This window comes from Mandrillus leucophaeus, unplaced genomic scaffold, assembly GCF_000951045.1.
Source record: "Mandrillus leucophaeus isolate KB7577 unplaced genomic scaffold, Mleu.le_1.0 Scaffold2190, whole genome shotgun sequence".
NCBI classification, from domain to species: Eukaryota; Metazoa; Chordata; class Mammalia; order Primates; family Cercopithecidae; genus Mandrillus; species Mandrillus leucophaeus.
In genome coordinates, this window is record NW_012102244.1 from 36654 (window position 1) to 60726 (window position 24073).

The following is a 24073-nucleotide window of genomic DNA, read 5'->3' on the forward strand; positions in this document are numbered from 1 at the left end:
ACAGTCTTGAAAACTGCCAATCTGGTGTGCATACAAAATATATACAAAATATGAAGGAACATTATATGAGCCTTTTGCTAGGTATCTCTAAGCAACTGCTTCAGTTAATGGCCACTTTACAAATTGCTGAAGGAAGGAAACTTCTTTTGATTCTTTTTCTTTTTTCTTTGTCTTTCTTTTCTTTCTTTCTTTCTTCTTTCTTTCTTTCTCTCTCTCTCTTTCTTTCTTTCTTTCTTTCTTTCTTTCTTTCTTTCTTTCTTTCTTTCTTTCTTGAGACAGAGTCTCTCTGTGTCATTCAGGCTGTAGTACAGTGGCAACATGATACCTCACTGCAGCCTCAAACTCCTGGGCTCAAGCATTCCTTCCGCATCAGCCTCCTGACTAGCTGGAACTCAGGCTCATGACACCAGACCTGTCTAATTTCTCTGTTTTTAGTACAGACAGTATTTTCCTTCACTAATTTAACTAATATGGTTTCCATTGTCTACCCAGTTTTCCATATGCATAATATTTTCACAGGAAAATATAAAGGTTTCAGATTTCATGAATTGTTTTCAGAAAGTTTCAGTCAGTGAAAAAACTATCATACCGTTATTCAAAGGAAGGGTGAAGTAGGCTGATCTGCTATGTTGCCCAGGCTGGTCTTGAAGGGAAACAGATTTTTTGTAGTCATACTTACTGTTTGGCTTCTTAGTAAGTATTATATAGTCATTACTTTTTGCAGTTCATTAGATCAAAGTATTAATGTAGGTAAAGTTAACTACATTAACTTTAGAATATATGTCTACCTTAAAAAGTCAAGTCTGCTTTAAATTTAATCATCTCTGGTGAAAGGGATGGGATGGAGCTTTGCTTTTTATCATATATTCATCTGTACCTTTAAAGTATTCAAGTAGAAAAATATAAACAATGTAAATAAAATAGCAAAACAATATAATATCTCATAAAACTGCAATGGTAAAAGCATTTATCCTATTGAAATTCCACAATTTTTATTTGAAAACATTATCAACATGTAATTCAAGTGGCATTTAGAAGAATAATTTAAAAGCAACAACTCTCTGGAAAGCTTCTAAAATGATTAAGTAGTTTAAACCAAATAAAACAATTTCTGAGTCAGTCATCCCCAGTAGGTCTATTTTAGTCTCAAGATAAATTCATTTCTGGTGACAACCGAAGTTCTTAGTTATTTGTTAGTATATATTGGAGACATTTACAATAAAACTTAGAGCACAGTGGGAAATGAAAGTATCATATTATTTTTTTTAAGACCAAATGTATTGCAGAAATGTAAGTAATTTAATCCAATGCTACAATCTGATCATTCTGATCTAATCTGATCATTTAATAACACTAAATAAAACCTTCATCTCACATTCTTTGGCTGTTTCTTTTAAAATATGGGTTTAGGGATAAATCAAATAAATTCAAAACAAAGTAATAAGCAGATGGTATTTTTTTCTCAGTAATCTAGTAGAGTATTACATTTAGAAGTCATCTGTATCTCAGTGCAGTAACTATTTAGGACTCTAAGCGCCGCTGTTCACCTACTGGGAGAGAAATGCAACCGAAAACACTCAGATCTCACACCTCGCAAAGACCCGCAGATGCCACAAACTAACTGCGGGACTGTAGCGAAACCCCACCCCTGTTTGGAGGCACTGTAGGTTTCCGGAGGATTATCATCTCCATAGCTGCGGCAAGAAACTAAATACCCACTTATGCACAGTGAAGATTCTGAGGGGATTCTGCAGCAAAATAACAATGGCCGCTCCACAGAGTCGCCCCAGACGCGGCGAGCTGATCCTGCTGTGCGCGCTGCTGGGGACGCTGTGGGAAACCGGGACGGGACAGATTCGCTACTCGGTGCCAGAAGAGACGGACAAAGGCTCCTTCGTGGGTAATGTCTCCAAGGACCTGGGGCTGGACCCCCGGGAGCTGGCGAAGCACGGAGTCCGTATCGTCTCCAGAGGTAGGACGCAGCTCTTTGCTCTGAACCCGCGCAGCGGCAGCTTGGTCACCGCGGGCAGGATAGACCGGGAAGAGCTCTGTGCTCAGAGCCCGCGGTGTCTGATAAATATTAACATCCTGGTTGAGGATAAAGGAAAACTCTTTGGGATAGAAATAGAAATAATTGATATTAACGATAATAACCCGAAATTCCAGGTCGAAGATCTAGAAGTAAAAATTAACGAAATCGCGGTTCCTGGAGCACGTTATCCACTCCCAGAAGCTGTTGACCCGGATGTGGGCGTGAACTCCCTCCAGAGCTACCAGCTCAACCCCAATCACCACTTCTCCCTGGACGTGCAGACTGGAGACAATGGAGTCATAAACCCAGAGCTGGTGCTGCAGCGCGCCCTGGACAGGGAGGAAGAGGCTGCTCACCACCTGGTCCTCACGGCCTCAGATGGCGGCGAGCCGCGTCGCTCCAGCACAGTGCGCATTCATGTGACAGTGTTGGATACAAATGACAACGCCCCGGTTTTTGCTCAACCGATTTACAGAGTGAAAGTCCTTGAGAACGTGCCCCCAGGCACGCGGCTGCTTACTGTAACAGCCAGCGACCCGGATGAGGGAATCAACGGAAAAGTGGCTTACAAATTCCGGAAAATTAATGAAAAACAAACTCCGTTATTCCAGCTTAATGAAAATACTGGGGAAATATCAATAGCAAAAAGTCTAGATTATGAAGAATGTTCGTTTTATGAAATGGAAATACAAGCCGAAGATGTGGGGGCACTTCTGGGGAGGACCAAATTGTTCATTTCGGTGGAAGATGTAAATGACAATAGACCAGAAGTGATCATTACGTCTTTGTTTAGCCCAGTGTTAGAAAATTCTCTTCCCGGGACAGTAATTGCGTTCTTGAGTGTGCATGACCAAGACTCTGGAAAGAATGGTCAAGTTGTCTGTTACACACGTGATAATTTACCTTTTAAATTAGAAGAGTCAATAGATAATTATTATAGATTAGTGACAAGGAAATATTTGGACCGAGAAAATGTCTCTATCTACAATATCACAGTGATGGCCTCAGATCTAGGAACACCGCCTCTGTCCACTGAAACTCACATCGCCCTGCACGTGGCAGACATTAACGACAACCCTCCTACATTCCCTCGTGCCTCCTACTCAGCTTATATCCTAGAGAACAACCTGAGAGGAGCCTCCATCTTCTCCTTGACTGCACACGACCCCGACAGCCAGGAGAATGCCCAGGTCACTTACTCTGTGACCGAGGACACGCTGCAAGGGGCGCCCCTATCCTCGTACATCTCCATCAACTCTGACACGGGTGTCCTGTATGCGCTGCAATCTTTCGACTATGAGCAGATCCGAGACCTGCAGCTACTGGTAACAGCCAGCGACAGCGGGGACCCGCCCCTCAGCAGCAACGTGTCACTGAACCTGTTCGTGCTGGACCAGAATGACAACGCGCCCGAGATCCTGTACCCCGCCCTCCCCACAGACGGTTCCACTGGCGTGGAGCTGGCGCCCCGCTCCGCAGAGCCTGACTACCTGGTGACCAAGGTGGTGGCGGTGGACAGAGACTCGGGCCAGAACGCCTGGCTGTCCTACCGCCTGCTCAAGGCCAGCGAGCCAGGACTCTTCGCGGTGGGGCTGCACACGGGCGAGGTGCGCACGGCGCGAGCCCTGCTGGACAGAGACGCGCTCAAGCAGAGCCTCGTGGTGGTCGTCCAGGACCACGGCCAGCCCCCTCTCTCCGCCACTGTCACGCTCACCGTGGCCGTGGCTGACAGCATCCCCGAAGTCCTGACCGAGTTGGGCAGTCTGAAGCCTTCGGTCGACCCGAACGATTCGAGCCTTACACTCTATCTCGTGGTGGCGGTGGCTGCCGTCTCCTGTGTCTTCCTTGCCTTTGTCGTTGTGCTTCTGGGACTCAGGCTGAGGCGCTGGCACAAGTCACGCCTGCTCCAGGGTTCCAGTGGCAGATTGGTGGGTGTGCCTGCCTCACATTTTGTAGGTGTTGAGGAGGTACAGGCTTTCCTGCAGACCTATTCCCACGAAGTCTCCCTCACCGCCGACTCGCGGAAGAGTCACTTGATCTTTCCCCAGCCCAACTACGCAGACACGCTCATCAGTCAGGAGAGCTGTGAGAAAAACGATTCTTTGTTAACATCCGTAGATTTTCATGAATGTAAGAATGAAGCTGATCGTGGTCAGGTGAGTTTAGTTCTTTGCTTGCTTTTAATTTCCAGATGAATTTTATTTGACATAAGTATGTTTTGAAAAACATTGTGAAGATAGTTGAAAATAATTTTTAAGGCACATCACAGAGTTTCAGGTTTATTTTGTTGGTGTTACTATAAAGTTAAGCTCTAATAGTCATAGGTTGTTGTTTCATTTGCTTTTAAACGACTTGGAAAGGATTGTTGAACCATTTTAAGCCTTCCAGTATTTTATTCCTATTATCACTCATTCACTTAAGAAGTACCTTCCCATCCATGCCGGTAATTTTGCTATTGTTTGTGTGTACATGTGTGTGAGAGTGTGTGTGTGTGTGTTTCCTAAACTAGAACTTCAGAAAATTATCAAGAAGTCTAAAGCCTTGTATTAGCTTAGCAAAAGTAAAATATATCTCAGAATTTTTAGGGTTATGTTTAGCATTTGAACCTATAACTAGGCTCTTGTAGATTTTTTCACTTTAAACCTCTTTTCTGAGCCCTGTTTCTGTACCAGTGCCCTTCAAAACTTTAATACTTCTTACCATCTTTCAAAATATGAACAAACTTTAAAGATGGATCTTGGTGGGAGATGAGACTGGTTACTAAAATTAAGTATGTGTGTCAGTGGTCACCTGGGCTCCATGCCCATGGAGACATGAAATCTAAAGCCTAGAATGTCCATTGCTCCCCCAAACAAAAAACAAAAGCTAAAACATTAGATCTGGATTAAAATGTAATTTTAAACTATTGAAAGTGACTTTTGTAAAATACGAAAGAACATATTTCAATACAATTCCAATGAGCTGTTTTGGTTGTGCATTGACGTGAAATGGTGAGAATGTTGATTTTAAGAACCAACGTTTCAGGTACACAAGTTCTAAATAAGCTGATCAATTCAATTTAGTTATTCAGTCTTGGCTGGACATAGTGGCTCATGTCTGAAATCCCAGCACTTCGGGAGCCTGGAGCAAGGGAACAGCTTGAGCCCTGGGGTTTGAAACTGCAGTGAGCTATGATCATGACACTGCACTCCAGCCTAGGTGACAGAACTAGACCCTGTCTCTAAAAAAAAAACTAATATTAGGCCGGGCACGGTGGCTCACGCCTGTAACCCCAGCACTTTGGGAGGCCGAGGTGGGTGGATCACGAGGTCAGGAGTTCAAGATCAGCCTGGCCAACATGGTGAAACCCTGTCTCTACTAAAAATTACAAAAATTATCTGGGCGTGGTGGCACGTACCTGTGGTCCCAGCTACTTGGGAGGCTGAGGCAAAAGAATCACTTGAACCCGGAAGGTGGAGGTTGCAGTGAGCCATGACTGTGTCACTGCACTCCAACCTGGACAACAGGGCGAGACTCCGTCTCCAAAAAAAACACAACAGAATATTAATAGTAAAAAGTCAGTATAGGCTACCCATTATAATATTCCTGCATACCTTCTTATAGCATTTGAATAAAGCTAATCCCTGAATTGATTGACGTAAGGTAGAAGTAGATGACCCAATAAATGTTTGTTATTAATGAAAAGGACATTTCCTAAGGATTGTGTAGTGTTCTACTATATGGTGCATATTCAGTGGAGTGGGAGTTAACTTCATAGTTTGTGTACCATTTGGATGCACATTTGAGAGGACAACATATTATTGGCACTTTGCAATTTAAAAAACTGTGATGAAAGTTGCCCTGGTAGGAAAGAAAATCCTTACTCTACCTAAAAATGTTGGCTAGTTGTTTTTATTAATCTGACAAATTGACTAAAGAAGGTTGACCAATGTCACTATATTCCATAAATTTATGTAAACAAACTTATGAGCTTCATTTATCCAATTCCAAAGTCACTTCTTCACTACAGTAATGGTACATAGATAGGACAATAATGCAATCCACTAGAATATCCATTTGTACCTTGTATTGCAGGATAGATAAGCATTTCCCCAGTAACTCTTAAGAATGAATTTATGTACTGTAAAAGATATGACATAAGACAAGTATTTTGAGATATGAAGAAGAGCAATGTAGTAGGGTATATCATTTCTTGGCTGCATCATATGGGCAGTATACTTGAAGTAATATTTTGTGAAGTAGAAGAGTAAAGAAAAATTATTTTTATAAAGAATGTTAATATTGTCAGGAAGAGGAGATGTTTGAGGATTGGTACAAAATTGCCACAACTTTAAAAAATAGTTTTAAATAGTATAGATTTCCCTAATATGTGTAATATAAAACAGTAGAAATATTGGGGGGTCGGAAATCATATAAATGAACAGAAGAATGATAAAAGTGTTTCCACACGCCATAGCTAATAAAAATCAGTTTTTGAAATCAATATATTATGAAGCCTCTGAGAGCAAGAACTGTAACATGTTAATTATTATATTGCAGTGACAAGGGCAATACTTAGTTCTAGCTAAGAGTTCAAGGTATGTTTGCAGAATGGTGAAAGAATGGACCAATGTATGCAGGTTTGCATAAAAACCCAATGTGATATTTCTAACAATTTGGAAAACAGAGAAATATACCTTAAAGAGTGTGTTATAATTTGTTATTAAATATATGAACGTAAAAACTTGGCTTGTTAAGTTAGGCCCTCAAATACAATTACTGCACTGGTTAAACTGAAGCAGCAGAGGCTGTAGTTTCCGAGTGCTGACTCTGGGCGCCGCTGTTGGCCAAAGTGGAGAGCTTGGCCTCCAGCTCTCCTCGCGCAGCCGCAACGCGCTTTCCAGGGCAGCCCCGGTTCAGACTCCCCAGCGCCAGCCTTTGCACCGCTTCCTCCTCGGAAAAAGAAGAATCTTTTCCTGAACTGGAACTGGAACTAAAGTCCGTTCGGAGATCCGAAAATCTGCAATAAAGAGGTTATTTGTAACCCGGCGTCTCCAGGCTGGTGAGCAAGCTGAGGAGAGCAAGAGGGATGGGGAGCGGCGCCGGGAAGCTGGGCCGGGCTGAGAGGCTGCCAATGCTCTTTCTCTTCCTGCTGCTTTTGTTCTGCCCGGCGCTCTGTGAGCAGATCCGCTACAGGATTCCCGAGGAAATGCCCAAGGGCTCCGTAGTGGGGAACCTCGCCACCGACCTGGGGTTCAGCGTCCAGGAGTTACCGACTCGAAAACTGCGCGTCAGTTCGGAGAAGCCTTACTTCACCGTGAGCGCAGAGAGAGGGGAGTTGCTTGTGAGCAGCAGGCTAGACAGGGAGGAGATATGCGGGAAGAATCCAGCTTGTGCTCTGGAATTTGAGGCTGTTGCTGAAAATCCACTGAACTTTTATCACGTGAATGTGGAGATCGAGGACATTAATGACCACACGCCAACATTCACGCAAAATTCCTTTGAGCTGCAAATAAGTGAATCTGCACAGCCTGGCACACGATTTATATTAGAAGTAGCAGAAGATGCAGATACTGGCTTAAACTCTCTACAGAAGTATAAACTCTCTCTTAACCCAAGTTTCTCTTTAATAATTAAGGAGAAGCAAGATGGTAGTAAATACCCGGAACTGGCATTGGAGAAAACCTTAGACCGGGAACAACAGAGTTACCATCGTTTAGTTCTGACTGCCTTGGACGGTGGAGATCCACCCCTAAGCGGCACCACTGAGCTCCGTATCCAGGTAACTGACGCCAATGATAATCCCCCGGTATTCAACCGGGATGTGTACAGAGTCAGCCTTCGGGAAAACGTGCCACCAGGCACCACTGTGCTGCAAGTGTCAGCCACCGACCAAGACGAGGGCATCAACTCAGAAATTACTTATTCCTTCTACAGAACCGTGCAAATCTTTGGTCTGAATTCAAAGAGCGGGGAAATTACCACTCAAAAGAAACTGGATTTTGAAGAGACCAAGGAATATTCAATGATAGTAGAAGGGAGGGATGGTGGTGGACTGGTTGCACAATGTACAGTTGAAATTAATATTCAAGATGAAAATGACAATAGCCCAGAAGTTACATTCCATTCTCTACTTGAGATGATTCTGGAAAACGCGGTGCCTGGAACACTAATTGCTTTGATCAAAATACATGACCAAGATTCTGGGGAAAATGGGGAAGTTAACTGTCAATTACAAGGCGAAGTCCCTTTCAAGATTATCTCTTCGTCCAAAAATTCGTATAAGTTGGTAACAGATGGAACCCTAGACCGAGAGCAGACCCCGGAGTACAACGTCACCATCACAGCCACAGACAGGGGCAAGCCGCCCCTCTCCTCCAGCATAAGCGTCATCCTGCATATCAGCGACGTCAACGACAACGCTCCGGTTTTCCACCAGGCGTCCTACTTAGTCAGTGTAGCCGAAAACAACCCTCCTGGGGCCTCCATCGCGCAAGTCTGCGCCTCGGACCCGGACTTGGGGTTGAATGGCCAAGTCTCCTACTCCATCATGGCCAGCGACCTAGAGCCTCTGGCACTAGCCTCTTACGTATCCGTGAGCGCGCAAAGTGGGGTGGTGTTCGCGCAGCGCGCCTTTGACTACGAGCAGCTGCGCGCCTTCGAACTCACACTGCAGGCCCGCGACCAGGGCTCGCCTGCACTCAGTGCAAACGTGAGCCTGCGCGTGTTGGTGGGCGACCGCAACGACAATGCGCCTAGGGTGCTGTACCCCGCGCTGGGTCCCGACGGCTCTGCGCTCTTCGATATGGTGCCGCGCGCTGCAGAGCCCGGCTACCTGGTGACCAAGGTTGTGGCGGTGGACGCAGACTCAGGACACAACGCCTGGCTGTCCTACCACGTGCTGCAGGCTAGCGAGCCCGGGCTCTTCAGCCTGGGGCTGCGCACGGGAGAGGTGCGCACGGAGCGTGCCTTGGGCGACAGGGACGCGGCCCGACAGCGCCTGCTGGTCGCCGTGCGTGATGGTGGACAGCCGCCACTCTCCGCCACCGTCACGCTGCACTTGGTCTTTGCCAACAGCTTGCAGGAGGTGCTGCCGGATATCACTGACCGCCCTGTACCCTCTGACCCCCAGGCTGAGCTGCAGTTTTACCTAGTGGTGGCCTTGGCCTTGATCTCAGTACTCTTCCTCCTGGCCATGATTCTGGCCATTGCCTTGCGCCTGCGACGCTCCTCCAGCCCCGCTGCCTGGAGCTGCTTCCAACCAGGTCTCTGTGTCAAGTCTGGACCTGTGGTTCCCCCCAACTACAGCGAGGGGACTTTGCCTTATTCCTACAACCTATGTGTTGCACATACAGGAAAGACGGAGTTTAATTTCCTAAAATGTAGTGAGCAATTGAGTTCAGGACAAGACATACTTTGTGGTGATTCATCTGCGGCCTTATTTCCACTTTGTAATTCCAGTGAGTCGACTTCCCATCCTGAGTTGGTGAGTTTTATTTATGTCTATTCTTTTTCATTACCCACCCAATTTTCTGTATTTACATGAAAATACCGTACATTTTCAGGTCTAATGAGTTGTCTTAGGAAAGTTGTAGCTGCTCAGAAAAGCTGTCCAACCATTCTTTAAGAGGAGCAGTGAATTGTGAGTTGTTATTGTCACATAAAAGAAGTAGGCTTATAGGTTTACAAAGTAGTGAGAGTTTGCTTTTAGCTTCCTAGCTAGCAAAAACATTTGGTTTTTTTGTCCTCTTTCTCAAAGCTAATGAAATTAGCTTTTACCCATTGATTGTCTCATTCTTTAACATGTTTATATTTTATTATCTGTAGATAAATATTAAATTTAATGTATGTAATCATTTAATTCATCTTTCAAAGCAAAGAAACTGCTAGTAGTTGTCTTTCTTCACTGATTTCACTGGTAGTTTCCATCTCTTTCTCATGTTCCTCATATATACTTTCTTATTCCTACCTAATGGATTTATGATTTTTGAATCTCCTAAAATTTAATTAAAAATACTATATGTTGGCCGGGTGCAGTGGCTCATGCCTGTAATCCCAGCACTTTGGGAGGCCGAAGCCAAGGCGGGTGGATCACGGGGTCAGGAGTTCAAGACCAGCCTGGCCAACATGGTGAAACCCCGTTTCTACTAAAAATACAAAAATTAGCTGGGTGTGGTGGCAGGTGCCTGTAATCCCAGCTACTCAGGAGGCTAAGGCAGGAGAATTGCTTGAACCTGGGAGGCAGAGGTTGTGGTGAGCTGAGATCTCTCCAAGAGCGAAACTCCGTCTCAAAAAAAAGAAGCAGAAGAAAGAGGAGGAGGAGGAGGAGGAGAAGCAGAAGGAAGAAGAAGAAGAAGAAGAAGAAGAAGAAGAAGAAGAAGAAGAAGAAGAAGAAGAAGAAGGAGAAGGAGGAGGAGGAGGAGGAGGAGGAGGAGGAGGAGGAGGAGACTATATGTTACATGTATGCGAGAGAAAGAGAGAGACTGATTCACTGAACTTAGAAGGTCCAAATCATCCTAATCATTTCTAAGTTTATCCAGGTTTTCTTGGATGCAAAATCCTTCTCTACCTCTATATAATCACCAGAGGAAACTTACAAGAAAAGGAAATGCTATTGCCTGAATTTCTCTTGCTCGGAATCCTGACATATATTCTTGAAGAAGGGGGAAAACACACCGGATTTATCTTGTCGTTTGGAGCTCTAACTATAAATGACTGGATGTTTTCTCAACATCCTTGTAGGAAAGAAGGAGAATGCAGAATTATTCCATTTTTAAGACAAAAACTACTAGTCTTGTGTACATACAAAGCTCCCATTACATGGTATAAGTATTTTGCTTGGTTTCCCTTAGTATGTGATTCAGTAAACGCTGAGATTTCAGCGTTACCAGTTATTTTTAACCTTTCAGTAGTTTTCTTTGTTGTATATTTTGTGTTCTTTTTCCCAAATTATTATATAAGTTTAAATGACCCTTAGAATAATGTTTAAAACCACTTTAAAATTGCATAATTTATTGATGGAGGATTAAAATAGAAACTTGCTTTTCAGTGTACGTGCATTTGAATCATTGAAACACAGTCTGTGCATGCATTACGTATTCACATTTAAAAATTAAGCGTTTTTTGAAATAGCAGAAAAGTTTAAGCAATCACAAAAATGTAAAAATTTCCAAAAAACTTTAATCCTGTTCCTATTTAGCAATATTAGGTGAGAACATCTGTAACTATTGCTGAATTAACATTACTTTTATAACACAAAAATTTAAAAGAAACGTTTTTCCAGGAATTTTACCACCAAAATAAATTAACCCCAGAAAATAATTTCAAAGTGGATAATGTATCCTTATATATGTATTCAATACAATCATATATTTTACATTTACAAATATATAATATAGGTATAAAAATTAAAAATGAATGTATTTCCAAACAAGATTGAACATAAAAATTACTTCAGAAAATTGTTGATGTACAGAAAAAATTGAAGCATCATAAAAAGGAAATTATAATAATTTACATATCTAGAAATAGAGTGCAAAATTCTACCAAGAATAAGAGTAAATTAATATTAAGCGATGGTTTGTGATTTAATTACACACAGAAATTTTATTCCACTTTATTTACAACTCAGATATCTAAAAAATAGATTGCTTTTGAAATACAAATGCAAGAAACAATTGGAGAAATCTAAAATCATAATTAGAAAAGAGTAGTGTTTTCTCTATCAGCCATCTGTTACACATCAGTGGGTGTAGTAACGACTTAGGACTCTGAGCGCCGCTGTTGATCAACTCTAAGCAAAAATCAGGACTCCAACCGGATTTCCAGTTATGTGACTACACAAAACCCGGCAGATCCCACAAACCTGCTCCCAGACTGCAGCAAAACTCAGCCTCTTAACTTAGGGCACTCTGGCTTTCTCCTAAGGAAAAGGATCACCATACTTCGCAGGAGGGAAGAAAGAACCTGATGAAGCAGCGCGCACAGAGAGTATTTTGAGAAAATTCCAAAGCAAGGCAGCAATGGCAGCTCCAACCAAATGCCAGCTCCGCGGAAGATTAGTCCTGCTATGCTCGCTCCTGGGGATGCTATGGGAGGCCAGGGCCAGTCAGATTCGCTACTCAGTGCCTGAAGAGACAGAAAAGGGCTATATTGTGGGCAACATCTCCAAGGACCTGGCTCTGGAGCCCCGGGAGCTGGCGGAGCGCGGAGTACGCATCGTCTCCAGAGGTAGGACGCAGCTTTTCTCTCTGAACCCGCGCAGCGGCAGCTTGGTCACCGCGGGTAGGATAGACCGGGAGGAGCTGTGTGCCCAGAGCCCGCGGTGTCTGGTGAACTTTAAAGTCCTGGTTGAAGACAGAGTGAAATTGTACGGAATAGAAATAGAAGTAACTGATATTAACGACAGTGCCCCAAAATTCCAGGCGGAAAGTCTGGAAGTAAAAATTAACGAAGTCGCGGTTCCTGGAGCACGTTATCCACTCCCAGAAGCTGTTGACCCGGATGTGGGCGTGAACTCCCTCCAGAGCTACCAGCTCAGCCCCAATCACCACTTCTCCCTGAACGTGCAGACTGGAGACAATGGAGCCATAAACCCAGAGCTGGTGCTGGAGCGAGCCCTGGACAGGGAGGAGGCGGCTGCTCACCACCTGGTCCTCACGGCCTCAGATGGCGGCAAGCCGCGTCGTTCCAGCACCGTGCGCATCCAGGTGACAGTATTGGATACAAATGATAATGCCCCGGTTTTTGCTCAACCGATTTACAGAGTGAAAGTCCTTGAAAACGTGCCCCCAGGCACCTGGCTGCTTACTGCAACAGCCAGCGACCTGGATGAGGGAACCAACGGAAAAGTGGCATACAAATTCTGGAAAATTAATGAAAAACAATCTCTGTTATTCCAGCTTAATGAAAATACTGGGGAAATATCAATAGCAAAAAGTCTAGATTATGAAGAATGTTCATTTTATGAAATGGAAATACAAGCTGAAGATGGTGGGGGATTGAAAGGGTGGACAAAAGTGCTCATTTCAGTGGAAGATGTAAACGACAATAGACCTGAAGTGACCATTACATCTCTGTTTAGCCCAGTGAGAGAAGATGCACCTCAGGGAACAGTAATTCTTCTTTTCAATGCTCATGACCGAGACTCGGGGAAGAATGGTCAAGTTGTCTGTTCTATCCAGGAGAATCTATCTTTTAAATTAGAAAATTCAGAAGAAGATTATTATAGATTGTTGACGGCCCAAATTCTTGACCGAGAAAAAGCCTCAGAATATAATATCACGGTGACTGCAACAGACAGAGGAACTCCACCCCTGTCCACAGAAATTCACATCACTCTGCAAGTGACTGACATCAATGATAATCCACCTGCCTTCTCTCAAGCCTCCTACTCAGTCTACCTCCCGGAAAACAATGCCAGAGGTACTTCCATCTTCTCGGTGATCGCCTATGACCCTGATAGCAATGAGAATTCTAGAGTTATTTACTCCTTGGCAGAGGATATCATCCAAGGGTCTCCTCTCTCCACCTATGTCTCTATTAACTCAGAGACTGGCGTGCTGTATGCTCTGTGCTCCTTTGACTATGAGCAGTTTAGAGATTTGCAAATGCAGGTAAGGGCAAGTGACAGTGGAAACCCACCACTTAGCAGCAATGTGTCATTGAGACTATTTGTTTTGGACCAGAACGACAATGCCCCGGAAATCCTGTACCCCACCCTCCCCACTGACGGTTCTACTGGTGTGGAGCTGGCACCCCGCTCTGCAGAGCCCGGCTACCTGGTGACCAAGGTGGTGGCAGTGGACAGAGACTCAGGCCAGAATGCTTGGCTGTCCTACCGCTTATTCAAGGCCAGTGAGCCAGGGCTCTTCTCGGTGGGGCTGCACACAGGTGAAGTGCGCACAGCTCGGGCCCTGCTAGATAGAGATGTGCTCAAACAGAGCCTTGTGGTGACTGTAGAGGACCATGGCCAGCCCCCTCTCTCCGCCACTGTCACGCTCACAGTAGCCATAGCTGACAGCATCCCAGACATCCTGGCTGACCTGGGCAGTCTTCAGATCCCTGCAGACTTGGAGGCCTCAGACCTTACCCTCTACCTCGTTGTGGCTGTCACAGTGGTCTCCTGTGTCTTCCTCACCTTCGTTATCATGCTGCTGGCCCTCAGGCTGAGGCACTGGCACGCCTCACGTCTGCTGCAGGCTACAAGTGATGGGTTGGCTGGTGTGCCCACCTCACACTTTGTGGGTGTAGATGGGGTTAGAGCTTTCCTACAGACCTATTCTCAGGAGTTCTCCCTCACTGCTGACTCAAGGAAGAGCCACCTGATCTTCCCCCAACCCAACTATGCAGACACACTCATCAGCCAGCAGAGCTATGAGAAAAATGAGCCTTTGTGTGTCTCAGTTGATTCCAAGTTTCCTATAGAAGACACCCCTTTGGTTCCGGTGAGTTCAGTTTTTTTCTTTCTTTTTTTTTTGGTTTGTTTGTTTGTTTTTTGTTTTGTTTTGTTTTTGAGACAGTCTTACTCTGTTGCCCAGGCTGGAGTGCAGTGGTGTGATCTCAGCTCACTGCAACCTCCGCCTCCCAAGTTCAAGCAATTCTCCTGCCTCAGCCTCCCAAGTAGAGTAGCTGGGACTGGAGTAGAATAACTGGGACTACAGGCCTCCCAAGTAGAATAACTGGGACTACAGGCACGTGCCACCATGCCCGGCTAATTTTTTGTGTGTTTTTAGTAGAGACAGGGTGTCACCATGTTGGCCAGGCTGGTTTTGAACTCCTGACCTCAAGTGATCCACCTACCTCAGCCTCCCAAAGTGCTGGGATTACAGGCGTAAGCCACTGCGCCTGGCCCTTTACTTTCTATTATAGTTAGCTTTCTCTTTAACTGTTTGTACTTAAGGTAGTATAAGTTGATATCAGTGTGTTTCTCATCACTTTTCACTGAGCCTAATTGTTGCTCCAACATCAAAAGGAGGCATTTATTCGTTATATTTGCTGATATAATTTTCATGTTCTCATAATTAACCTTGCTGTCAACGTAAACCATTTTTCATGGGGCAGCTCTCAGCCTGCATTGATGTGGGCTTTTTGGGTAGGGTTGCTTGATTGGTTGCAGTGGACTCACGTCATAAAATTCTTACTCCTTTTTTTTTTTTTTTTTTAAGAGATGGGGGTGTCATTCTGTTGTCCAGGGTGGAATGCAGTGGTGTGAGTAAAGCTCACTGCAGTCTCAACCTCCTGGGCTTATGCGATCCTCCCACCTCAACCTTCACAGTAGCTAGGCCTGAGGTGGGAGGACTAGCAAGTTATGTTGCCCAGAGTGGTCTCAAATGATTTTCCTGCTTCAGTTTCCCAAAGCACTGGGTGAGGTGTAAACCACCTCACCCAGCAAATTCTTACTCCTAAGATCATTTATTCAGGTCATACTATGTTTGTAAGGGTTAACTGATAGAAAGGTAAATGTATTCTTCTTAGAGAAAAAGCTGAAAGCCCAGATTTATTGCTTCTATTCTTCCATTTCTATGATAAGAAAACACCCCTTTGAGGTTATATTTTTCAGATCACAAGTGTGTAAAGTCTGTTTGTATTTATAGATATTTTCTGATGAAGATTCAAACTTCAGTTATCCACTTCCAAATCCTAGTAAACCAATTTTTTCCCTTTAATGGTGAAAGTTGTAACACTTTTTATTCTCATATCTTCAAAGGTCTTAATTTCCTAACACTTTAATGTTAAATTATGAAGAATAGTAGGACATTCTTCTTTTCTATAGTATATGCTTGCTCAAGAGAAATTTCTGAGACTGGACACTGTGAAATGACAGAACAAGGAAATAAAAATATTTATTTCACTTATATGTTATTTCTGGCTCAATTCTCCAACTTTTGAGGCTAGAAATGAACTTGCATATCAGATATAATTTAAGAAAATAGTCTCAGGAACTGCTGGGAAGATTCTAAAACTCTTTTACTGTTTTTAGCTATAAGGAAGAAAATAATGTATTATTTAGTGTTATTTTAAACATAGTGTCATTTCAAGTAGTAAATAACATTTCATAAGACATTTGAAAATAAGCTTTGAAGTTGAGTCAAAATTCTATGCTAAACATGTGATCCATAGATACATTGATGACTGCTGGCATTTCTGTGGAAATGAAGAATTATTTTATTTGTTTGCAATTACTTGGGTTTCTGTTGCTTTATTTTTAAGAAAAAAAAAGCTAAACTGTCTGGAAATCCTTTATGACATACAGACATTTTAATTATTTCAAACACGTCTTCCCCCTGAAGCGGGTAGCAAAAAATAAAGCATCCTTCAGGCTCATATTTTTAACCATATAACAAGAAAATTATTACAATTTCTGTTCTGAGGAGTAACCTTCATACTTAGTATTTATAAATATTGAAATGTGTGTTAATTTGAGGAAAACATAACAGATATCCATGAAGGCTTATATGTCATGGTAGGTAGTTACTATTCAATACTACAAAAATGTCTCTTGCCCTTAAAACCAGAACACAAGGCTCACCAGACAGATAACTGAGCGGAGTATGGAAAATGTTTACTTCTTTTTTTCTTGAACTATGTAGGACTTAACTTATTGTGCATTGGTAACAGATTGTAGAACATAAGCTGAAAGATAAAATTCTTGACCTTAATGTCTCATCTTAAAAAGAAGCATTGATTGACATTCTATATCTTGCATTACTTAAAAATAATGGGGGAGCGCAGTATATATTGACAAAGATTGGCTTTGTGGTGATCATTGTTGAAGGTGGGGTGGCTATGTGAAGGTTCACTACATATACTCCCTACTGTTGTATAAGTTTGAAATTGTGCATAATACATTTATTTGCAACACAAAGCATAGAAATATCTACTATAATACTATGGTGAGAGCAAAATTTGGGGGGAACGTACACCTGCATTTTCGAAGAATATATACATTTTGGAGACCGAATTCAAAATGAAAAACCGGGCTGCTGTCCCGCACGGAGCCTCTGGGCGCCGCTGTCGGCCAGTGCAGAGCAAGCGCTGACGCCGGGGATCCCTCAGCCTCCAGCCTAGGGATTCCCTGCGCAGCCAACAACAGAAAGAAGAAAACCAGCACACACACAGAAGCTTCCAGCTGGGCAGACCTCGCCCAGCACACCGAATACCCAGGTCCGTGACCCGGGACTCCTCCTGTCCTGGGCCGAATGCTCTTTTAGCGCGGTAGAGTGCACTTTCTCCAGCTGGAAAAGCGGGGACCCAGCGAGAACCCAAGCGAACGATGGGAGGGAGCTGCGCGCAGAGGCGCCGGGCCGGCCCGCGGCAGGTACTATTTCCCTTGCTGCTGCCTTTGTTCTACCCCGCGCTGTGTGAGCCGATCCGCTACTCGATTCCGGAGGAGCTGGCCAAGGGCTCGGTGGTGGGGAACCTCGCTAAGGATCTAGGGCTCGGTGTCCTGGATGTGTCGGCTCGCAAGCTGCGAGTTAGCGCGGAGAAGCTGCACTTCAGCGTAGACGCGGAGAGCGGGGACTTACTTGTGAAGGACCGAATAGACCGTGAGCAAATATGCAAAGAGAGAAGAAGATGTGAGTTGCAATTGGAAGCTGTGGTGGAAAATCCTTTAAATATTTTTCATATCATTGTGGTGATTGAGGATATTAATGACCACGCCCCTCAATTTGATAAAAAGGAAATACATTTAGAAATTTTCGAATCTGCATCCGCTGGTGCACGAATATCGCTTGACCCTGCCACGGATCCCGATATAAACATAAACTCAATTAAAGATTATAAGATAAACTCTAATCCTTATTTTTCATTGATGGTTAGAGTTAATTCCGACGGTGGCAAATACCCAGAGTTATCTCTGGAGAAACTCCTAGACCGGGAAGAACAGAGATCTCATAGCTTGATATTGACTGCCTTGGACGGAGGTGACCCACCAAGAAGTGCCACCGCTCACATACAAATTTCTGTCAAGGACACCAATGATAACCCCCCGGTTTTCAGCAGAGACGAATATAGAATTAGTGTTAGTGAAAATTTGCCCCCTGGGTCCCCTGTGTTGCAAGTGACAGCCACTGACCAGGATGAGGGGGTCAATGCCGAGATAAACTACTACTTCCGAAGCACTGCCCAGAGCACAAAACATATGTTCTTATTGGATGAGAAAACAGGTATGATTAAGAATAACCAGTCATTTGATTTTGAAGATGTAGAAAGGTACACCATGGAAGTGGAAGCGAAGGACGGAGGTGGTCTCTCTGCCCAGTGTAAAGTAATCATAGAAATCCTGGATGAAAACGACAACAACCCAGAAATAATCATAACTTCTCTCTCTGATCAGATTTTGGAGAATTCTCCTCCAGGAATGGTTGTTGCCCTCTTCAAAACACGGGACCTGGATTTCGGAGGAAATGGAGAAGTCAGGTGTAATATAGAAACAGACATTCCATTCAAGATTTATTCTTCTTCCAATAACTACTACAAGCTGGTGACAGATGGAGCCCTGGACCGAGAGCAGACACCAGAATACAATGTAACCATCGTAGCCACTGACAGGGGCAAGCCGCCCCTTTCTTCCAGTAGAAGCATCACCTTGTATGTCACTGACATCAACGACAACGCCCCAGTTTTCGACCAGACGTCCTACGTGGTTCATGTGGCCGAGAACAACCCGCCAGGAGCCTCCATTGCGCAAGTGAGCGCCTCTGACCCGGATTTGGGGCTCAACGGCCACATCTCCTACTCTATCGTGGCAAGTGACCTAGAACCCCTGGCGCTGTCGTCATATGTGTCCGTGAGCGCGCAGAGCGGGATGGTCTTCGCGCAGCGCGCCTTTGATCACGAGCAACTGCGCGCCTTCGAGCTCACGCTGCAGGCCCGCGACCATGGCTCGCCTGCGCTCAGCGCCAACGTGAGCCTGCGCGTGTTGGTGGGAGACCGCAATGACAACGCACCGCGCGTGCTGTACCCAGCTCTGGGTCCCGACGGCTCCGCGCTCTTCGACATGGTGCCTCGCTCTGCAGAGCCCGGCTACCTAGTGACTAAGGTGGTAGCGGTGGACGCCGACTCAGGACACAACGCCTGGCTATCCTACCACGTGCTGCAGGCCAGCGAGCCCGGGCTCTTCAGCCTGGGGCTGCGCACTGGTGAGGTGCGCATGGCTCGAGCCTTAGGCGACAGGGACGCAGCCCGCCAGCGCCTGCTGGTCACTGTGCGTGATGGTGGACAGCCGCCACTCTCTGCCACCGCCACCCTGCATCTGGTCTTCGCAGACAACTTGCAAGAGATACTGCCAGACCTCAGAGAGTACGATCGCCCTGTACTCTCTGACCCCCAGGCTGAGCTACAGTTTTACCTGGTGGTGGCCTTGGCCTTAATCTCAGTGCTCTTCCTCCTTGCGGTGATTCTGGCCATTGCCTTGCGCCTGCGACGCTCTCTCAGCCCTACTACTTGGGACTGCTTCCATCCTGGTCTCTGTGTCAAGTCTGGACCTGTAGTTCCCCCCAGCTACAGTGAGGGGACTTTGCCTTATTCTTATAATCTGTGCATTGCACATACGGGTACAAAAGAGTTTAATTTCCTAAAATGTAGTGCACCCATACATTCCAATGAAGACATGGTTTGCAGTGTTTCTCCTGGAGCCTTAATTCCACCTCATGGTGGGGAGGATTTGACTTCACATTCTGAGACTCTGACTTCGGTGAGTTTCTCTTTTTTGTGTGTGATTTACCTAATAGTCTACTAGTTTCTCATATTTTAGGCATACTACTTTATTTTCATATCTAGAATTATATGTTTAAAACTCATAGCTTTTTATCATCTTTTCTCAATGTTTTGTCAATTGTAGAATGTCACCCGATTGAAGATATTTAGTCTTTGTCTTTTTTTTTTTTTTTTTGAGATGGAGTCTCTCACTGTTGCCCAGGCTGGAGTGCAGTGGTGCGATCTCAGCTCACTGCAACCTCTTCTGGGTTCAAGCGATTCTCCTGCCTCAGCCTCCCAAGTAGCTGGGATTACTGGCACCCCTCACCATGGCTAAATTTTTTGTATTTTTAGTAGAGATGGGGTTTCACTGTGTCGACCAGGCTGGTCTCAAACTCCTGACCTCATGATCCTCCCAACTTGGCCTCTCAAAGTGCTGGGATTACAGGTGTGAGCCACCATATTTTGTCAAGTTCTGACTATCGAACAGAAGCAGTGGTCTTGGCACCTAAGAAAACAAACAAGTAACCTATCTATTCAAATTTGCCAAGACTTAGTGAATTTACCATATCTTATTTATATATTTTTAAAGCTTAAAAATATTCAGAAGGCAGGCCCAGTGGCTCACACCTATAATCACAGCACTTTTGGAGGCTGAAGCAGAAAGTATCACTTGAACCCAAGAATTGAGACCAGCCTGGGCAATATAGGGAGACCCCCCATCTCTACTAAAACAAAAATAAAATAAAACCATTAGCAGAGTGTGGTAGCATTCCCCTGTAGTTCCAGCTACTTGGGAGGCTGAGCTGGGTGGATTGCTTGGTCCTAGGAGGTCAAGGTTGCAGTGAGCCCTGATCTTGCCACTGCACTCCAGCCTGGGTGACAGAGTGTGACCCTGTCTCTAAAGTAAATAAATAAATATGCAGGCAGGGCCAAGTGTGCTGTAATCCCAGCACTTTGGGAGGTGGAGGTGGAGAATCTCTTGAGCCCAGGAATTGGAGACCAGCCTGGGCAACATAGGGAGACCCCATTGCTTCCGAAAATTTAAAAATTAGCAGCGTGTGGTGGCACATTTCTGTGGTCTCAGCTACTCTGGAGGCTGCAGTGGGAGAATCGCTTGAGCCCAGGAAGTCTAGGCTACAGTGAGCTATGATTGTGCCACTGCACTCCAGCCTGGGTGACAGAGCGGGACCCTGTCTCAAAAAAAAAAAAAAAAAAGACATTTCTAAGAAATGAAATGAAATACTATTGCTGTTGCACTCAGTCTCTGTCTCTGATTCGCTGATAGAAGATTTTTGAAGAAAAAAGATAAAATCTTTGAAGAGTTCTATACTTGGAAGGCATAGTGACATAAACACTTCTGAACATCCTGTTCTCTGTGTGAAAGAAGTAAACTTCTATACCCTTTGCATTTGAGGGAATAATTGCTAATGGCACACACAGTTGAAGATATGTGAACCACTGGACTTTGGCCTCTCATACAAACTGCCTAAGAGAAGAGATTATTTATACTGGTATTAATGCTCTGATGAAAACAGGTCATTTGACATAAACACTTACTTGTTGAAAACCTATATCACTACATCTAACTTTGTTTTCTAAAACTTTCAGTACTTCAAATTCTACATATTTCTTTTCTCATTACAATGCAAACATTTTAATTTGCAACTGTAATATATGTTCATTTAAGTTTGTGATTGCCTGCTTAATCATTTAAATAGGTCCACTTAACTTGTATCCCTATAAGATAAAGTACGTTTTACACAAAAAGGTTCATTAAGGCTCAGTAAAACTATTCTAGAAGAGTACTTTAAAAACCTCTTACCTAATCCTAAGCTAAATAAATTTAATGAATTAAGTAGTTAAAATTATAAAGCTTCAGAGTGAACTATGTCATGAAGAGTTTATTTAATATAGTCTTGTATGAATGTATGCTAAATAAAATTGGACTATTTAAATCACAATTTTAAATTATAACACTTTTCTGAATATACCTAGACACTCATATGACCTAAAATAAGTATTATTTACCTTTTATTACAGTATGTACATTTCTGTTGGGAAAACGTGTTGCAAATATATATTTAACCAAACATTATTGTGAAATATTTACAATATTTTCACTCCACTTTGTCACACCTCCAGTAAGAAACCTACATATAGTAAATTATTTAAAGATAGGAGTGGGGAAACCAAAGAATCTATGTAAAATATAATAATCCGACAGAATGGAGTTTACTTTCCAGTCCATGTATAACTTGGGTGCAGTAACTTCTTAGGGCTCTGAGCGCCGCTGTTCACCTACTAGGAGAGAAAACGCAGCCAGAGCTCAATCCGGATTCTCAGGGCTCCAACTACACAAAGCCCCACAAACCGGCTGCTGGGCTGCAGGGAAGCTCACTCCAGAATTTAAAGTGCTCAGGCTACAGAGACACCCTGAAGCCATAGAAAGACAAAGGAACCGGTTTAAACACACAACGTGTCCAGTGAGGACTTTGCAGAATTCTGTAACCAGACTACAATGGCCGCTCAAAGGAATCGCTCAAAGGAATCAAAGGATTGCAGTGAGCTGGTCTTGCTCTGCCTCTTCCTCGGGATTCCATGGGAGGCTGGAGCCCGGCAGATCTCCTACTCAATTCCTGAGGAATTAGAGAAAGGCTCTTTCGTGGGCAACATCTCCAAAGACTTGGGGCTGGCGCCCGGAGAGCTGGCGGAGCGCGGAGTCCGCATAGTCTCCAGAGGTAGGACGCAGCTTTTCTCTCTGGACCCGCGCAGCGGCAGCTTGGTCACCGCGGGCAGGATAGACCGGGAGGAGCTCTGCGCTCAGAGCGCGCGGTGCCTGGTGAGTTTTAATATCCTTGTGGAAGAAAGGGTGAAACTTTTTGGGATAGAAATAGAAGTAACTGATATAAATGACAATGCTCCAAAATTCCAAGCAGAAAATCTAGACGTAAAAATTAATGAAAATGTCGCCACGGGAATGCGTTTTCCTCTCCCGGAAGCTATTGATCCGGATGTGGGCGTGAACTCCCTGCAGAGCTATCAGCTCAGCCCCAATAGGCACTTCTCACTAAGAGTTCAGAGCCGTGCCAATGGCGTCAAGTACCCGGAGCTGGTACTGGAGCATGCCCTAGATCGCGAGGAAGAGGCCATTCACCACCTGGTCCTCACCGCCTCCGACGGGGGTGACCCTCTCCGATCTGGCACTGTCCTCGTCAGCGTGACTGTCTTCGATGCAAATGACAACGCGCCGGTCTTCACCTTACCAGAATACCGAGTGAGTGTTCCTGAGAATTTGCCTGTGGGCACTCAGCTGCTGACAGTCACAGCCACCGACAGGGACGAAGGTGCCAATGGAGAAGTGACATATGCATTCCGAAAATTACCTGATACGCAATTGTTGAAGTTCCAACTAAACAAATATACTGGAGAAATAAAAATATCAGAAAATCTAGATTATGAAGAAACTGGTTTCTATGAAATAGAAATACAAGCAGAAGATGGAGGAGCATATCTTGCAACTGCAAAAGTGTTGATTACAGTAGAAGATGTAAATGACAACAGTCCAGAGGTAGTCATCACGTCTCTATTTAGTCCAGTGACTGAAGATTCACCTCTGGGAACAGTCGTAGCCCTTTTAAATGTGCATGATTTAGACTCTGAGCAGAATGGACGGGTAACCTGTTCCATTTTGGCGTATCTACCATTTAAATTAGAAAAGTCCATTGATAGTTATTACAGATTGGTGATACACAGAGCCCTTGACAGGGAACAGGTATCCTCTTACAATATCACAGTAACAGCCACAGATGGGGGAAGTCCACCTCTATCAACGGAAATTCACTTTATGCTACAAGTGGCAGATATCAATGACAACCCACCTACCTTCTCTCATGTATCCTACTTTACCTATATCCCAGAGAACAACGCCAGGGGTGCCTCCATCTTCTCAGTGACAGCGCTGGACCCGGACAGCAAAGAGAATGCCCGGATTATTTACTCCCTGGCTGAAGACACCATCCAGGGGGCACCTCTGTCCTCATACATATCCATCAACTCAGACACTGGCGTCCTGTATGCACTCAGATCCTTTGACTATGAGCAATTCCATGAGCTACAGATGCAGGTGACAGCCAGCGACAGCGGAGATCCTCCACTCAGCAGCAATGTGTCGTTGAGCCTGTTTGTGCTGGACCAGAACGACAATGCGCCCGAGATCCTGTACCCTGCCCTCCCCACAGACGGTTCCACTGGCGTGGAGCTGGCGCCCCGCTCCGCAGAGCCCGGCTACCTGGTGACCAAGGTGGTGGCGGTGGACAGAGACTCGGGCCAGAACGCCTGGCTGTCCTACCGCCTGCTCAA

At 44.6% G+C, this 24073-nt stretch overlaps 5 protein-coding genes across 5 annotated transcripts in view; all 5 read left to right on the plus strand.

Annotated features, from left to right (window-relative positions):
- Window positions 1-754: 754 nt before the first annotated feature.
- On the plus strand, window positions 755-4347 carry LOC105540315 (protocadherin gamma-A8). The gene has a single exon (XM_011980858.1). The coding sequence runs from the start codon at window positions 1765-1767 to the stop codon at window positions 4225-4227; it is 2463 nt and encodes an 820-aa protein (XP_011836248.1). The 5' UTR covers window positions 755-1764; the 3' UTR covers window positions 4228-4347.
- Window positions 4348-6919: 2572 nt separating this feature from the next.
- Window positions 6920-9624, plus strand: PCDHGB5 (protocadherin gamma subfamily B, 5). Its single transcript, XM_011980860.1, has one exon. The coding sequence runs from the start codon at window positions 7101-7103 to the stop codon at window positions 9555-9557; it is 2457 nt and encodes an 818-aa protein (XP_011836250.1). The 5' UTR covers window positions 6920-7100; the 3' UTR covers window positions 9558-9624.
- A 2213-nt stretch (window positions 9625-11837) lies between these two features.
- LOC105540320 (protocadherin gamma-A9) lies at window positions 11838-17051 on the plus strand. Its single transcript, XM_011980864.1, has 3 exons — window positions 11838-14490; window positions 14533-14604; window positions 16950-17051. Exons 1-3 carry the CDS (start codon window positions 12034-12036, stop codon window positions 17049-17051), a joined length of 2631 nt encoding a protein of 876 aa, XP_011836254.1. The 5' UTR covers window positions 11838-12033.
- Window positions 17052-17124: 73 nt separating this feature from the next.
- LOC105540317 (protocadherin gamma-B6) lies at window positions 17125-19754 on the plus strand. Its single transcript, XM_011980861.1, has one exon. The coding sequence runs from the start codon at window positions 17286-17288 to the stop codon at window positions 19752-19754; it is 2469 nt and encodes an 822-aa protein (XP_011836251.1). The 5' UTR covers window positions 17125-17285.
- Window positions 19755-22048: 2294 nt separating this feature from the next.
- The window catches only part of LOC105540321, a 7447-nt gene continuing 5422 nt past the window's right edge, over window positions 22049-24073 (plus strand). Inside the window, exon 1 of the mRNA XM_011980865.1 lies at window positions 22049-24049. Within this exon, the coding sequence (XP_011836255.1) occupies window positions 22233-24049 (1817 nt within the window). The 5' untranslated portion in view covers window positions 22049-22232. The remainder of the gene's footprint in view (window positions 24050-24073) is intronic.